The 17,428-nt window shown below is 37.8% G+C and overlaps 2 protein-coding genes and 2 non-coding genes across 5 annotated transcripts; 2 read left to right on the top strand and 2 right to left on the bottom strand.

Annotated features, from left to right (window-relative positions):
- Nucleotides 1–607: 607 nt before the first annotated feature.
- Nucleotides 608–10,132, bottom strand: foxk2a (forkhead box K2a). 2 transcript variants are annotated; one of them, XR_008909426.1, is made up of 10 exons: nucleotides 9,405–10,132; nucleotides 8,244–8,438; nucleotides 7,996–8,137; nucleotides 6,532–6,678; nucleotides 4,271–4,464; nucleotides 3,436–3,632; nucleotides 3,047–3,313; nucleotides 2,755–2,955; nucleotides 1,878–2,332; nucleotides 608–1,803 (listed from the first exon to the last, which is right to left on the bottom strand). XR_008909426.1 is itself a non-coding variant. In XM_056771751.1 (9 exons), exons 1-9 carry the CDS (start codon nucleotides 9,695–9,697, stop codon nucleotides 2,166–2,168), a joined length of 1,803 nt encoding a protein of 600 aa, XP_056627729.1. In that variant the 5' UTR covers nucleotides 9,698–10,132; the 3' UTR covers nucleotides 608–2,165. The 2 variants fall into 2 exon arrangements, 1 of the variants encoding a protein (XP_056627729.1); XM_056771751.1 differs by having other exon boundaries at nucleotides 608–2,332.
- A 451-nt stretch (nucleotides 10,133–10,583) lies between these two features.
- wdr45b (WD repeat domain 45B) lies at nucleotides 10,584–16,785 on the bottom strand. The gene is made up of 10 exons (XM_056772078.1): nucleotides 16,417–16,785; nucleotides 14,860–14,934; nucleotides 14,091–14,192; nucleotides 13,800–13,887; nucleotides 13,354–13,448; nucleotides 13,023–13,213; nucleotides 12,842–12,927; nucleotides 12,664–12,765; nucleotides 12,452–12,573; nucleotides 10,584–12,251 (listed from the first exon to the last, which is right to left on the bottom strand). The coding sequence occupies exons 1-10, from the start codon at nucleotides 16,481–16,483 to the stop codon at nucleotides 12,145–12,147; spliced, it is 1,035 nt and encodes a 344-aa protein (XP_056628056.1). The 5' UTR covers nucleotides 16,484–16,785; the 3' UTR covers nucleotides 10,584–12,144.
- A 208-nt stretch (nucleotides 16,786–16,993) lies between these two features.
- Nucleotides 16,994–17,066, top strand: trnar-ccu (transfer RNA arginine (anticodon CCU)). The gene has a single exon. It is a non-coding gene; the product is annotated as a tRNA-Arg (tRNA).
- A 175-nt stretch (nucleotides 17,067–17,241) lies between these two features.
- trnaq-cug (transfer RNA glutamine (anticodon CUG)) lies at nucleotides 17,242–17,313 on the top strand. Its single transcript has one exon. It is a non-coding gene; the product is annotated as a tRNA-Gln (tRNA).
- The last annotated feature ends 115 nt before the right edge of the window (nucleotides 17,314–17,428 follow it).

Raw genomic sequence — 17,428 nt, 5'->3', positions numbered from 1 at the left:
TTGTGTCTTTGAAATCTAACTATGGTCTGAGTTGTAACTATGGCTTTTGATTTGACTGTCCAATTACTTTTGGTCCCTTGAAAAGCGTGTGTAGCTACACTTTAAAGAGCTGTGATTCCAAAACCCTTCAACTAATCTGAATGTGAACAAACTCTAAATAAAGCTGAGACTGTGTACTTTCCAAAAATATTCATTATAAAACTTTAACTTGAACATCATGGTACTACACAGCTAAAATAACAAAAATTATACAATGGTCTGTTTGAATACTGGATTATGATTGGCTGGAATTAAAAGCCATTAACGCATGGGTAGCTCCAGTCAGTTTGACTACATATAATATTGACTCTTATAACAATTTACATCTGTTTGATCTAAAATGACAATGTAAACATCCAAAAAGCTTAAACTTGTCAAATAACCATGGTATAAGCGGGATAATCCACGGCTAGCCGTGTATTAAAGGATTTAAATGCACTTCGCGGAGGCAACCACCCTCCACTTGGCGTGGGGCTTCGCATGGATTATCCCTTAAATGTCCCTTAGACAGCTACCACACAAGAAACTCATAAGTCAGACCCCTCATCAGCAGTCAAGAATCCAGAACAGAAGTGATGGAGTTTTTAATTTAATTTATAAAAAATGCATATACCCACTGAAGCTGAACAACATCTACCACTTATTTTTCCTTGTGGAACATGTACTATCCGTGTAGTCTTTCAGTTGCTTGAACAGAATAAAATAATATTAACAGGCAAAGAGACAACTTTAACACAAAGATAACAAACACAGCCAACGACATACTGAATATAAAGGAAATAAAAAACAATAGGGAGAAAGGGAAACAACAACAAAAAAAAATGTAAGTGCAGCAATGATCCCAAATTTTATAAAATATTAGTTAGCTTTTTTCATTCGTCTTCTGCAGTTCCCTTAACAGGAAAACTAATCAGGTACAGCACATTTTCTCAACAAGTTCATGCAAACTCATATCTTTGAACAAAGTACAATTTGAAATATAAATCTCATAGGTTATTGGTTAAAATATGAAAACAAGAGGATGCAAGTAATCATCATTTTGATTCAATGTTATAGCAAATAACTCAAACCCTCAATTAATAGTGTTTTTGGAACAAAAAATGAAGAAACTACATTCATTTCCATGACTAGGAGTCTACGTCTTTAAAAAAAAAAAAACCTTGTGAAATAAAAATTAAGTACAAAAAATTGCCAAATGACCTCAGCACTGCCTGTTTTTGTTGGGTACTTGTGCCTCAGAAAACGAACACACACACAAATAAGATCCTAATGTACACATGTACGACAAAATACTGCAAATCTACTAAAGACTGCATTAGGTAGGTGGACATGGTAGCTAGCTGCCATGATACATGAAAGAAAACTCCCGACATTTCTCTTCGCCAAAGAGAAACAAGCTAATTTTCCATTGGTGAATATTTAGCTGAAATGATGAGCAGGTTCACATTTTTAAGAGCTAATCCATCTTAAATGTTTTGGCAAGTCCACGTTTGACCTGTCTGAATGTTTCAGTCTTCATCAGGTTAATACATATGTTAAAGACCTCTGACGGCGGGGGCAAAGGGGGAATCGTGACCACACATTTGATACGCATGCGTGTGTGCGTTTCATAAATTTACATACGTCATTGGCCGGTTGTTTGTTTGTTCATAACACAAAGGGGTTGTCTTTTTGCCCATACACCATGCTCTTCTCTCCATTCACATTCGGCCCAGAGATACTAGTGATGGAGACCTTCTCTTCTGAGTCACACCCAGTTCGAATCTAAAATACATTTAATTTCTTAACTTCAAGTAGGCTATATTAATATATGTGTACATATATCTGTGAGTATTTACCTATTTATGTAAAAGGACCACTGCCCGCCTTCCTTCACACCTTCAACAGTCTTTCACGAAGTACAACAGTATCTCTATCGTCTCCTTCACATCCTGTATCCACCTTTTTACATTTACCCCTAATCATTAGACCGCTCCAAAAATCCGCTGACGTTTCAGCTCACCTCACTTTTTGGCACCTTGGGTTCACTGACAGGTGATGTGAGTATAGCCAGTGGGTGGTGGGGGGAGAAACAAAAAAAGGGTTGAGGTCAGAGGTCAGAGGTCAAAGGTCAAGACACGGCTGCTCTAATCAATGGTGCTCTGCTTGTCTCTCTCCGCTGGGAAAGGGACAGCTCCGTCTTCAGTTTTGACCCTTTTGGTGTCAGGTAGCTCCGCTTGGTCTCCGTTCTGACGTTTGGTGGGCAGGGACGCCGAGGCAGAGGCATGGGTTGCCAGCATATGGAGAGGACTCGCTGATGTGCATGACAAGGAATACAATTTGATAAATTGAATGTCTTGGACAGAGATTGACAATTGCATCTCATAACATAGCATTTGGCAAATTTCTCTTTATCAGAGACGATACTTAACGTTACGTCATCTTTAGCGGTGCCTTTCAAGGGTGCAAAAATGACATTCAAAACGCACTCTTTGTGACGTATCTGCAGACCAATTACCTGACGTTACGGTGTTTAGAATTTTCTAAATATGGCACCCAAAGACTTTTTACAAATTTCGCAAATCACAAAAGACCCCACCCTCTCCGGGAAAAAAAACTCTTGGGATCTTAACGATTCACAAGAATGGAATATTTGGACTAGAGTCTAGTTAGCATGTAAGAAATCTGTATCATAAATAGTAAAATATAATCCAAAAAATAAGTCCATATCCTCACCTGTATTTCCTGACCCTTGGATAGCAGCAACCACATGAGTTCCATTCTGTGTGATTGCCTTAACAGGAAGCTGATGTTGGCCTAATGGTGCCTGATGCACTATAGTAACTGTCTGTATGGGGCCGGATTGGGATGTTTGAAGGATTCGACTTGTTCCACCTATAGAAGTGGCAGTGATAGCAGGCACCGGCTCCACTTTCACTGAGAAAAACATTACAAAATTAAAAATAAGGAATTTAATTTTTAAACAGGATACCGTAAGTTCCACATTTTAATAATTTGTGCACCTTACCTTTGACCCCCTGATGGTCTCCGTTCTCATGTGGCTCTGCTTTAATGGTCATAGCCTGAGAGGCAACAGCCTGGGCTTGTACAGCCCGCGTTACGGCGGCAACAGAAACGGCAGGGATCTGGTGCACAAGGTGGACAGTCTGCATGACAGGCTGGTGGGATGAGGGAGTGGACACTGGGGTGGCTACTGCGTAGGTGACGGGTTTGATGGTCTGCTGTAACTGCCGCTGGACTGTGATGAGTACTGGTTGGGTGTTGAGAGTTGAACCTGTGAAGAAAAATTTAAGTTAGCTTAACAAACCTGGAGTGAGAATGTGTGTTTTTAAAATATTTAAAGCAAACATAAACTGTGAGATTGATTCTGATTCCTATTGATTTGGGATCTTTTACCTGTTGCATTTTGTGCAAAGCAAGCTTCTTGTATGACTGCTAATTTGGGCTGGACAGTTGGAGCAGGAGCGGAGGCAGGGGTGGGCTCGGGGTCCATGGGAACAGGTGAGCCTTCTCGTGATAGGCTATCTGGGGTCTGTACACCACTCGAGTGGGCTGACAGCGCCCCCGTGTGGTTAGGTGATGCTGGGGCACTCCTGAAAGGACAAAACAAACTGTGAATATATTCAAGAAATATTTGGATTTAATTTTTGTAAGAAAAAAAACTAAATGGATTGAACCCATCACCACAACACCATAACATACTCAAACCAATCTTGTTAATATTTCATGACAACTGTTTTTAAAATAAGGATTAGACTATAAGATCTCCTGAAGCAAATATGATGTATCTTTTTTTTATTTTGTTCAAATTATTGTTTAAACTGGTTGAGTGAAACAAATATACCTATCCTGGTATTGGATGTATTTTGAAGTTAGATCCAAACAAAGTGAATGCAAATTACAATTACTTGACCAATTGGCTACAAACACCTAATAATGCTGTCAAGAAAAGTAAACATAGGACGTAAACAGGTTTAACATCGCTTTACATTATCAAGTAAAATTCGTCGGATTAACAGCAAGCAGAAAAAAAACATCTTTGCAGAAAGCTGGATGCTTTGGTTTTATTCCGCTTGTCAAATTAGCCACCGGTTTATGATGGACAGAAGTCATTCTATTGTGGATTTGTCAATGCAATACAGAAACACTTCTGATTATATAGAATTTATTTATTTGCTATCAGCCTCGTAAAGGCATTTAAATAACCGCAGGTGAGTTTGCAAAAAATTACCTTGAAGACAGGGGGCCTAGTGGGGTCCTAAAACACGGCACACCGCGTGGCCTGCGCTTGCGGAAAGCTTGTTCAATGAGCTTGCCCTCAGATGAGGGGTCTATCCTCCAGAAAGAGCCTTTACCTGGCTCCTCTTGTGATCTGGGTACTTTGATAAAATAGCGGTTTAGGGACAAATTATGGCGAATTGAGTTCTGAAAAAAAGGACAAAAAACTTCAAGTCAAATTTAATTTACCACTAATTAGAAAGGAGATAAATAAAAAAAGAAATGTTCACATCTGGGAAGAGGAATGTCGCATCACAATTAGCCTGGCTTAAAGCAGTAAGGTAACAAGGACAACATCTATTAAGTTTAAAAATGATTCGATTTCAAACCACAATTATAGTGATACAGAGATGCAGTTTAGATCACATTCAGAGTGATTTTTACCAGTTTATGATATGAAAACACAGACAGCCAATCAAAATCCATTCAATGGGCTGGCGCATTTAAAATGTAAAACTATCGCGTGAGCACAGAATAAACACATTATTATAATTACATTATATTAAGTTATTATTCTTTATGTGAATGGATCTTGAAGGGAAAGTTCACCCAAAAGTAAAAATTCTATCATCATATACCCACCTTCGAGTTGTTTCAAATCTGTAAAAATTTCTTTTTTTCTGATGAACACAAAATAATATATTTTGAAGAATGTAGGACAGCAAACAGTTCTGGGGCACTTTTGACTACATTTGTAATTTTTCCTACAATGTTAGTTAATGGTGGCCAAGAACTGTTTGATTACTAGCATTCTTTCAAAAAAAATTCTGTGTTAATCAGAACAAAGAAATGTATACCAATTTGGAACAACTAGCGAGTGAGTAAATCATGTCAGAATTTTAATTTTTGGGTGGAGTATCCCTTTAATTCTTACAGCACTTTATGGAATTTATAACTGTCACAGTTGTATTTATTCCTAAATTACTTGTTTCACGTCTTTCCTGCCAGTTGTAACATTTTCCTATTTCTACATGATTCTGATATAAAAAAAATATATCCTGTTTCTTATACTAAAGTTTTCTGTAAAGCTGCTTTGTGAAAAAGTCTATCTATATAGTCAGTCTATATTAAAAACAGAAAACTTTTGCGTCGGACCTACGCGTAGGCAATGCGCCGGATTTCGTTTGTACTTGTGCCTCGTTGTCCACGTCAACATTAGGTGTCAGTGTCCACAGGCACGTTGCTTGTGTAACCAAGGCAAGACCCGAAGAAGCGAATAATTGTGTATGCTGTATTAGAAGCTTTAGCATTGATAGTGGCAAGTAAACAGTGAAATGAGTAACAAAGCTAAGTGCCGCTTGCCGTCATGTCAAATAAAGCCTTAAAATGCTTCATATTTCTTAAACAACATCTTAGCAATGTCTGTATTACACTGGGACAGCATCACAAAACAATCCACTTAGACAAGTGGCATTCAAATTGATCAGACTGTTCAAAATAAACCTTTCTAATATTGGGACCCTTTAGAAAGCTATTCAGAGTAACAAACACTAAACACGGTCAGATTCATCACAAGATTGGATCATTTCCCTTTGTTTAACTCGAATTATTTGTTATTATGGTGTTAAAGAATGATCCAGTATCGTGACCAAAAGGTTTCTCATCACCCAACAGACATTACTGACACGTAAATGTGGATGGGCACATATTTATCTTAAGTCAAAAACAGTAAAGTTCCTTTTGCAGCCATTTCATTAATATTCACATTTGCATTGTCACTTTTTTTTTTAACAGCAAAGCATATTTTGATTCAGATTTGATTTGATTATTATATATTTCTTTGTTTATTTGTTCACAACTGAAGATATTTGTAAGAATGTCAGTAAACGAGCAAATCTCGCCCCCCATTTACTGCAATAGTAGGGGCGAGATCTGCTCGTTTACTTAATATTCTTACAAATATCTTCATTTGTGAACAAATAAACAAATAAATATATACAGGTTTTGAACAATCTGAAAGGGAGTTAATGATGACAGAATTTGGATGAACTATCCCCTTAACACATTTTGTCATGTGTAAATCCATACCGCAAAATTATTCATTTCTTAAAAATCCCTGTAGAAAATGCAGAAAACCACAGATCCCATCTGGGCCTGATCTTGGGCCAATAGATTCATCACATCTGAACACAAGCACAACAGCCCTGCAGAATGACTGAATACACAAACACACTCTGACTCCAGACACTGAACAAACAACAGAAATACACTCACTTGCCAGCCCTTGTCTGCTGTCCTGTAATATGGATAATTCTTAGTAATGTGGGTATATATTCCATTCAGTGTCAGTTGTTTGTCTGGTGCCATTGTGATAGCTTGGACAATCAGCTGCGCATATGAGTAAGGAGGCTTGGAGTCATCCTGTTCAAAAAAAAGACCATTATAAGATTTTACATATTAATAGAACAATACAGGGTTTTTAGGAGGATCTATTGACAGAAATGCAATATAATATACAAAACTTTCTTCAGAGGTGTAGTAATGAACAGTTATATTTGTAATATCTTAGAATAAGCTATTTATTTATATCTACACGTAGAGCGGGCCTACATACATTGAATTTGCCAGCATGTTTTGAGCAGCAGCCCTAAACGGACAAACTACTCTACAACTCGCATTTCCTCTCCCTCGTGGTAAAGTGGTGAAATGGATCACGGATGATCCGTACGGATCATGTTCTATGGTTCGGAACGCATGTGACCCGCTGATTATCTGTAAGATTATTCATTGAGTAAAAGAGTAAATCCTGTTCTCACTCTCTCCAGTTTTAGCGTCAACACACTCACGCTCTCTTTCTCTCTCTGCAGTATCTGGCAGAGTAAAATAGTTAAGCGGTTATCTCCATTGAGTATCTCCAATTAAAGCCTTATGACTGCAGGTCCTAACCTGTCTATGCCGGAAAGTCTTTATAATATTAACACAGGACCTAGCTCCTGCCTGACTTTTATCCTTCTTTATATACTTAAAATCAACAGACCTTTTATTTTATGCAATAAATGTGACCCTGGATCACAAAACCAGTCTTAAGCACGGGAACATTTTAAGTAAAAGACAAAAATACATTGTATGGGTCACATTGATTGATTTTTCTTTTATGCCAAAAATCATTAGAAAATTAAGTAAAGGTCATGTTCCATGAAGATATTTTGTAAATTTCCTACCTTAAATATATAAAAACTTTATTTTTGCGAGTGGATGGCCTGCTGCAGCGCCTCTGATCAACAACTTTAAAGGCAATTTTCACAATATTTTTTTGTGCTCCCTCAGATTACAGTTTTAAACTGTTGTATATCCGCCAGATATTGTACTATCCTAACAACCCATACATCCATAGAAAGTTAATTTTTGACACAGTGATGTAATAATCTCAATTTTGAAAAATGGACCAATGAGACTTGTTTTGTTGTCCAGGGTCACAAATAAGACATCGCTCTTTCTGCAGTCTTTCTAATGCTTGCACGATCTCAGCCGACGACATCTTTTTGTACTGTGCTGGCCACTGTCGTGTTTGGACTGTGAAATTCCTTGCAAATATATAGTATAATGTTAGCGGCAGCTTTAAATAAAAAACTAAGCCTTTAACCATGAAAAATCAATGTCAAATTTGCCTACATGTTGATAAACAGCACATAATCTGTAAAATCAATTTATTGTGAGCATTATCAAAATATCCCATACTTTTGGACTGTCTCCCCCGGAAGCTTCCTTGTCATTTTCAGATTGAGAATTCTCATTGATGAGTTCAGCTGTGAGACCACGACCCATCTTGTAACTGGATAGCCCTGCCCCTCGAGGACTAGATGGGCATGAGTTGGCAGCACTGACAGGCAAATATATCCAAATTATATCAGAATTTTCAAAGCTGTAATACTGTAAGCATGCAACTTAAAAAACTGTTTGGTTGAAATTTTGAATGATCAGCTTACCTGATTGTACCTGTTGGAGATGGTAGTGGACTCATCAGGTGGGCGATGTTGTCTGGAATGTTGATTGTCAGCGGTGAGATCTGGGGCTGGACCGCCTTCACAGGAGACTCGGGAGCGTTCCTGCGGTCTCTCTTGTCATTGGACAGGGCAGTGAAAGTAATTTTAATATTTGTGCTGGGAAATCTGAAGCAGCACCTACACACAGAAATAAAACAAATCTGTCAAATATATTGCAGATGACCATTTAGCGTCAAAGTGCATTTTGAATTATACAGCTGTACAGCAGACTGCCAGGAACTGTAGACAGAAGTAGACCTGATTACATGACAGATATATATATTTAATCAGAGACATACTTGAGTCTGCTCAAAGACAATGACCTCTCTGTGTGCATGCTCTCCAATGGTGTTTTTAATTTACTACTTGGCCCCCAGGTGCACGTGAAGTACTTGGCAGTGCATGTTTATAATAATGCCAAACCTCTTATCTTTATAAGTTAACTCTGAATGTAGTTTGATACAAAACCACTTCTATACAAGAATAATACAAAGGCACACACTTGGTGCATATGCCTTATAAATAGAATTAATGAATAAAAAAAAACACTATACAATTAAAACATCCTATGATCCTACTGACGTTCATTTCAGCAATGGATGTAACCGCAGCTTCCAAGCAAAACACACACACTTACATTAACTACCTGCATATATATAATTTTAATGCAATGTGTAAATAAAACTCTCTCCGCGAAAAAACGATTAGCATGTATAAAACATATGTTTTGTTCATTAGACTTACTCTTAACTACAATTTCCAATTTGGCAATTCGGTCATTGAATTATTGTGTGCTTGGGGGCAGCAAAACTCAGTTTAATCAATTCGTAGACAAGGATTTTAAAACAAAACTTGAAATTGGGGAAAGCACAGTGACCACTGGATTTGTTGTGTAAACAGACCGAGGTAAACGATTAGCCGGTGTGCTTATCAAAGGTTGCGGTGCTAGCAGGCAACATGAGACCTGCGTTAGTAGCGGTTGTCATAATCAACACGTGCTGCCTTGCGAAACAAAACAAATGCAGCACGCTTTGACCGCAAACGCATCTACTTCACCGCATCGCAGGCGGTGCTGGTAATTCCTAGCAAAGATGATGACCTTACATGCGGGGAAGCTGGAGAGGAGGAGCCCCTCGTCTTTGAAACACCCCGTCAACGAACACCCCGTTTTTGCCAAGGCATCGAAGGTAGAAATCTCCGCCGCCCGCTCCGTCTTCGCCGGCGGAGAAGATCTCGAGGTGCCTCCGTGAAATAAAGCTCGAGTGGCCCATGCTAACGTCCACGGAGCCTTGTGACGAATTCCGACCGATGGTGACCGAGCGCTTCTTCATCAGATATTCGAATTCTCGGCCCTCGAGCCGGGCGACAACCGACCCTGACATCCCGCTTACCGCCATCTTTTTACGAGTATTTCTCTTGACGTAAATTTCAGACTATCAAAATGAAGGACCGAACGACTGTTTGTCAGTCGGAAGGCCTGGTTGCAAAATTTAGTGGGGGGATCTAATCAAATGATGAGAAATAAATACTAAGGAACGTGCAAGCCCAGGGACGGCGGCTCCAACCCACAGCCGCGACAGAGAGAATGAGAAAAGGATAAACTCTACCAAACAAACAGAGGAGGCGGGGCTGGGATGAGCGACATGGAGGACGGCCAATGGGGCGTTAACTTAGAAAGTGAGAGAAACGCTATTCACCAATCAGCGAGGAAAAGAACAAGCGTGTAGTGTTTAAGGTTGGTTGCACCGTGGGCTGGTTGACACGCATGTAATTGGTGTGTGTTGTAAGAGAGGGATTGGGGTCTTGGCTGGCGATGCGAGGAGCTTAGGGTAGTGGTGCTGACACGCTCTGGAGGGGTTACATAGGCAGCAGCGTACTAACATTTTGATGACGAGCTACAAAATATCTGAAATTTTGTTACATTGACCCACTAATAACCTTTTGATTTGATCGCCCTGACATTGATTGTGCGATGTAACGTTAATAAAATGTTTAAAAAACTTATAGCACCCACCTTTAATTCACCATAGCCGAGTAGAACATTACGGCAATGCTGATATTAAGGTCACGTGCCGTTGCGATGATGCTAGTATGTTGCATTGCACATTCACCATGACATTATAATACTTATCATAGAGTTAAACAATTAAAGAGAAGGATAAGCTGAAGAGAGAATCTGCATGTAACATAAATACTAAATGACAAATGCAAGTGAGTAATTTCAGCTCAGGTAGACTTGTATGTCATAGTGTCAGCTTGGAGTTCAAAAGAAATGATTTTCCATTCTTATTTGTACAATCTGCTTTTAATCAGTCATATGTGGCTGATTTCTGTGGCCATTCCTTCAGGTCTCACAGTCAAACAACATATGAACATCATACTCTTAAAATAAAGCAACAATCACTTGCACATTTAAGCATTAAATGAGTAACAAAATTGCTTACATATAAATTTCAAATAACAGTTATGATTAAAAGAAGAATACATTTAAAATACAAAATCATTACACGATTAGACCAGGCACACTGTTAAGTGCAATAGTGAGGGAATTTAGTGGTTTGATTTGGTATGAAAAAGTATTGTTACTAACATATGAAGTGCTCATTGTGGTTTGTGTTCAGTTCCAACCACTGGATGCATCTAATTTACATCCAGACAATTGTTTACATATAACCTTGCAAAGCAGTTATTCTCGATTAGTTTTCGGATGAGAACCTATATTTTTATTACAGTTTCGTAGATTTCATTTTAATTAATGAGGACCAAAACATATGCATGACAAAATTTTAATTTTATACCCTTTGTGTTTGTTTTAGCAAATTGGCATAAAGAGATAGTCCACCCAAAATTCTGTCATCATATTCTCACCCTCAAGTTGTTCCAAAGGTGCATACATTTCTTTGTTCTGATGAACTCCGAGAAAGATTGACATTTCTGGGACATCATTGACTACCATAGTAGAAAAAATTATTTAATTCATTTTTTTGTTCCGTTAAATGCAAATTTTGAATTTAGGAAAGCAAACCGGGCACCGTTGACTATCATTTTATTTTTTTTCTACTATGGCAGTCATTGATATCCCAGAAATGTCAGTCATTAACATTTTTACAATTATCCATTGTTGTGTTTATCAGAACAATGCAATGTATAGATGTTTGGAACAACCAGGGGGAGTATCCCTTCAAGTAAAACGACAGAACTCTTTAGAGGAAGGAGAATACATCTCTTCCTCTTAAAGTTCAACAGCAACTTGCAAAAAATAAATAAAGAAAACTGCATTACAAGAAATGAGGAGCACACGTTTACACAAAATGTTTTTGTTAAACTAGTCTATACACTGAAAGTCTGTAGTTACATAATTTTCAATGGTATTTTGTGTTCATACAGCATGTTAAACAATACCTAACACTACTAAGTAGTTTGTAAATACATACTATAAATGATGCTCCTCTCATCATTAATACAGAGGCACTGCATTAGATTAGGTTTCTGTTAGTGGACAAAGAAAATCGCTCTTGCTACCTAGCCAAGGACATCCAACGCTTTAAAAAAAATCCCATGGAAGACGTTTAAAAACCAGTTTTCCAAAAAAAAGATCTCCCCTTTCTCACAGTACTTCAGTCCTGTGAAGTCCCATTTATTCAGTAATCTCTCTGATTTTTCAGGTCTCTTATAGTTTGAATGAAGAGATCATTGAGAGTATCTTTTGGTCTCTCCTCCAAGTCAGTGACATGATGATCTCCAAAAAAAAAAGGAGTCTATCACATGAATGCCACACGAGTCCTTGGATATCCTTTAACTTGGAGAAAAAACAGAAACGTATAAAGTGAAGTAGGGTTGACACTCAGATCGTCTCGTCAGTCATTTCCAAGAACTGTGCATAAACATCTCTTGAGCACTCCCCTTTCTGGTTGAACAAAAACTTGTAGTAGCTGCCATCAGCACAAATAGCTTGAAGGAAGAGAATGATTTGGTGGAAATGTTAGTTAAATGATAAATTATTTATATTGAACAGTATTGTCATATGGTTGTATGAATATTACAGTCTAATAAACAATTTCTTTGACCATCCATGCAAAAACGCTTACAATTGCACTACCAGATAGCTAATTGTTAACCGCATGCTATCAAAACCATAAACTTCAGTCTACCTATAACAGCATTTGGTTCTGTTCCAAAGGCACAGACACATGGAGAACCAGATGGGACCTGGAACTTGGAGAAACTCCATTTGGAGCTGAAATACTTGGGTAGAAAACTGGCTGATGCCAAGCTGCAAGAAACAAAATATTTATAAACACTGCAAGCAAAAAAATAATTACTTAAAATCTGCTTAAATCAACGACAATTGATCATCACAAACCTGGATTGCCTGTTTCTTTTGGGATCCTCTGCAGCGAATATATGGATTGTTCCATGATCGCTGGATACGCAGATAAGAGATGCGTCCTGATTGAAGTTGATGCTGAAAGACACACAGTTACATACACACATTACACATCTGGTAGAATATAGTAGATGGTATGCACATCAAGATTTACCAGTATATGTTGGCAGTTTGTGATCCTCTTCTTAGCTCCTGAATAAGATGACCTGCTGAGGTGTCAAATATTCTGATCAAAGTCCCCTAAAGAAAAAGACACTTTCTCTATTATCCAATCACATATGCATTCGTTATTAGTCCTAGAATAATCGAAGAGTGAATCTCAACTCAAAACTCACTTTTTCAGATGCTGTTGCTATTCGGGTGCCCTGTAGGTTGAGGGCGATGCAGCACAGAGCCCCCTCGTGGGCAGGAATATCAACAGGCGGTTTCTCTGTGTTGGCCAGGTCCACAATCTGAACATGTCCAGAGTGAGTTGCAGGGAATGCTAGCAATGAATTGTTGCTGTTCGGGCACAAGACACACAAACCTGCAGAGAAAATCAAAGATATAGGTGTTTTTTGTAATTTTGTGAATAACTTTTGAACAATTTGTATTAAAAGTTCAGAATGCAAGCCGGTACACTGAATTCATTTCATTTAATACTTTGTGATGGGGTGTACAATCTACCTTTAGGGTTATAGCATGTTTCAAAGACATGCAGCTGATGAGGATTGTGTGTAAATGTAAAGACTTTGATCATGGAATCCAGGACGACCACAATTCTGCAAGGCAAACAGTATGCCTTCAATGATTTTCTAAGACCTATACAGGTTGAAGTTTAGGCTAAATGAAAGACTAATATTTGACACAATTTAAGACACAGTTAGTTCCCTTGAAGATGATAAGGTGACACAGTAGGTGACAGTATTTTAGAGTAAAATTATTTGTTTGCGTTTATCTAAACGAAGGGAGCATAAAGCGATGGCATTTAGGTGAGTAAATTATGAACCCATTTTTAAGTTTGGATGAACTATTCCTATTATGTTTATGCACAAATACTTTCTAGATCAAAATCTAACAAATATTAAAAAGAAATAAAAACATCAAGAGCATATAAGGGTGATTATAACTACCTGTCACGTCGTAGCTTTACAGCTTTAACCTCTGTTGAAAACTCAATCTCGATCACAGTCTTTTTCTTGAGGTCATCCCAAATCATCACTTACACAAAAAAAGAGGAAAATAGTTTTACATGTGTACTTGCATCTGCATGATAAAATTATTTTACTGTGAACCCTAGCTCATCTACTGAATTAAAGCATGACGATTCATTATGATCTACATGTATGTGCTTCTCAATATGTGCTTCTCAATATGTGCTACATATAGAGCAATTTAGACCGTTGTCTTTGAGAAAAGTATACCTTTATTGGGAGGATATTTGGGTTTTTTTCCACCACCAACAAGCGCAAGATAATTGCACCGAAAAAGCATCTCCACATGACCAATTCCTCCCTCAAGAAACTCTGAGAGCAAAGACACAAAATAATGAGACACCTACAACATAATAAAGCCTAAATGTTCAAAACATTGATACCATTGTGTGGATGGTGACTGCAAAACAGACGTTCTCGTGTTATAAATGTAATGATAGTTACGTTTTTGGTGTGGTCTCTATGTGTATTTTTGCTTTTTCACCACCCAAAAGTTTATTGAATGTTTTATTTGTTATATCCATGTTAGTATAACGGTCTACGATAGACACACGCTTTTAAATATTGGTTATGTATAATATAATATATATGTGTACATAATGCAGAATGTGAACATATGGTGTATAATATGTATTGATAACTGTTAGTATGTCTAATAGTACACTGTGTGTACGGAGTTTATGTATGTGTATATTGCTCACTGTCATCTGCATAAGTCTGCAAGTATGTAAATAGTGTCGTCTATATGTAAATTGTTTCTGCACTTTCTGGAGCATGCTCTCAAGAATTTCACATACCATGGCACTTGTGCTGTGGTGATGTTACAGTAAAAGTGATTTGATTTAAAAAAAACAAGATCTTCAGATCATTAAAAATGCATGCATTGAAAAATCTATGATGTGTCATCATGGATTTATAACAAAGAACTTTTGCTCAGCTAAACATGTTTAAAATATTTACATGTATTAATAAAACCCACCTTGTTTTTCCTTTTCTTTGAGGGGATCGGCGTTATATACCCTGAATCCATTCTCCATTCCACATGCAAAACATCCTGGAAGGATAAAATCAAATATAAAAAAAACTAACTGTAAATAAAGAATCCCTGTCTCAACACTTAGATTTCCTTGCTGCTCACCGGCAAACTGCATAACCTTTAACAGGACATTCCAAGGACATCCAAGGTGCCCGCCCGCATAACACAGGGCTCAACGATAATTCTCAGGACAGTTGCTGAATATGTGACTATACCGATCAAGGAAGTGCTTCTATCAGCATGAAATGTTATTATTAGCACATGTTTTAAGCTTTAATACATTCAAGTGCAAAAATATATTAAACAAAACTCAATTTGATCCTGTGAGCCAAAAAAATAATGCATCGCATGTTTACAGTTTGAAAGTATGTTATCAACATATTGGGATCTCTCCCAAGATCTAAAACATTCTGTCAGGGGTGCCACGTAGGACTGGGTTCTAAATGAATTATATCTCTTCAGGTAGCACTCGCTCAGGTAGAACTCGCTTACAAGACGGATGGAGACGACTGCTCTAGACCGTGTAAACAAACCATATGTGCATGTCGCATGCCATCATGAAGGCTTGTCAATATTCAGGCCTGTTTGTCTTCGTTATCATCATTATATCAGAACATAATGAAAATCTAATATATGCTTACTAAGTAGAATGTTTAAACTTGTACCTTGGCATTATTTGCTCTCAAGGACATGTGACAATATGTACGTTTTTGTGGCAACTTTTGAAAGCTTGACGTTAGCACATCGGTCCTGGTGACAAAAGTGCAGACCTTCCTTTAGCAGCAATGATGTTGGTCCTCAAGTAGTGCAACAAGTAGTGCAATAAAAGGCTAGAGCAAAATGTAAATTAAAATATGACATTTAGCGAACTGCACGAACGATCCCGTTAAGATTTGGGGATGCGTCATTAAAAGCTTATTTCGAAATAGTTACCCAATCACACTTAATGCTCACACGATGATATGTTTATTGTGGTACAATCATATAACGTAAGTATAGTCGAATGTATTGAGTATTCGTTATCAAAATGATCATATCGCAAGTCACAAAACAGTAGCGAAGATAGCTAGCTAGCATTGGGTTAGCTTGGCAACATCAAGGGAATTGCGGTCTTTATTGAATTTATAATATGCCAAAACCGTATCTTTATAACAACATTGTATTTTATAGTCAAACATGCAGCTGGGGATCAAACAGAACAAAAATGAAAGAATAAAACAAAATATTGCTGACCCCAGCCATTAAAGCAAAACACTCATGTGACTACATCCTTGTTGCTAACCAGCTCTTAGTTGGCTGTCTGTTTGGGTAAAACAATTAGTTAACTTCAATAACAAACCTTACAATTAAATGTATCATCCACATCAAACCCCAATTATGTTTATACCGTGATGAATAAATCACAGCTCACTGGCGTCGTACGTTTTACGATTCATAACGGTAACGTTAGCTGTGAATTTGTGGCGTTAGCTTGCTTTCTAGTGAAGAGTAACTTCTTACCGTGATCCTGGTTAAATCCAGCATGAAGTAATCCATTGCCGTGTGGATTGGATGGTAGTAAATTCATTGTGCTTGCTGAAATGTGGGTAATCTAAATGGGAAAATATATCAGCCTAACTAAATGACAGCATTCCTCTAGCCGGCGAGGAAGGCTAGAGTATGCAGGCTAATGCTAGGTACATTGGATTTAATATCAGGATTGTCTCTTCAGCCAGGAAATAAAGTTGGCAAAGCGCCTGTTGTTCCTCCTATATCCTATCTACGGACAAATTGCGGGAAGGGTAACGTAAACATTAAGAGTCTGGTTCCAATACGCACGATGTTCACGCTTGTTAAGGTCTTCTATCAATCAGGGCGTTTTAAAGAATCAAGGCGTAACGTAACGTAAAGTCATTTACAGCGATCCCCAACATACGTTGATTTATGCAACTGGAATTCACTATGCAAATAATGGCTGGGAAAAACAATTTTTTAAAGTTGTTACTCCAGAAAATAAAGTACATTATAAAATATTATATTAAATATTAAAATTTGGCTCATGATTGACTACAAAGTGATTTTCCAACAATTCAACGTGGCCCCAGTGGCCTAATGGATAAGGCACTGGCCTCCTAAGCCAGGGATTGTGGGTTCGAGTCCCATCTGGGGTGGAGCGTTTTTGACTCATTTCAAGTGTTGGATTTTCAGTAAGATTCTTAAATAGGCATCGAGATTCTTTAAATTTTAAAGGGCCGTACAGGGATTGATTGACTAAATCTAAATTGATTGTGAAACACGTAGTATTTGTAGAAATACACCAATTTATTGAGACGTTTTGAGTCAACAGGTTCCATGGTGTAATGGTTAGCACTCTGGACTCTGAATCCAGCGATCCGAGTTCAAATCTCGGTGGAACCTTACTTTTATGTGAAGGATTACGTTTAACCACTGCCTTAGGTAAGTAAATAACGTGATAAAATAACTGATTGGCAATGAAACTTTTATAATCTGCACAATGTAAGAGAAGTAAAAA

The sequence above is a fragment of the Triplophysa dalaica genome, chromosome 17 (assembly GCF_015846415.1).
Source record: "Triplophysa dalaica isolate WHDGS20190420 chromosome 17, ASM1584641v1, whole genome shotgun sequence".
Lineage (NCBI taxonomy): Eukaryota > Metazoa > Chordata > Actinopteri > Cypriniformes > Nemacheilidae > Triplophysa > Triplophysa dalaica.
This window is presented reverse-complemented; position numbering and strand designations above follow the sequence as displayed.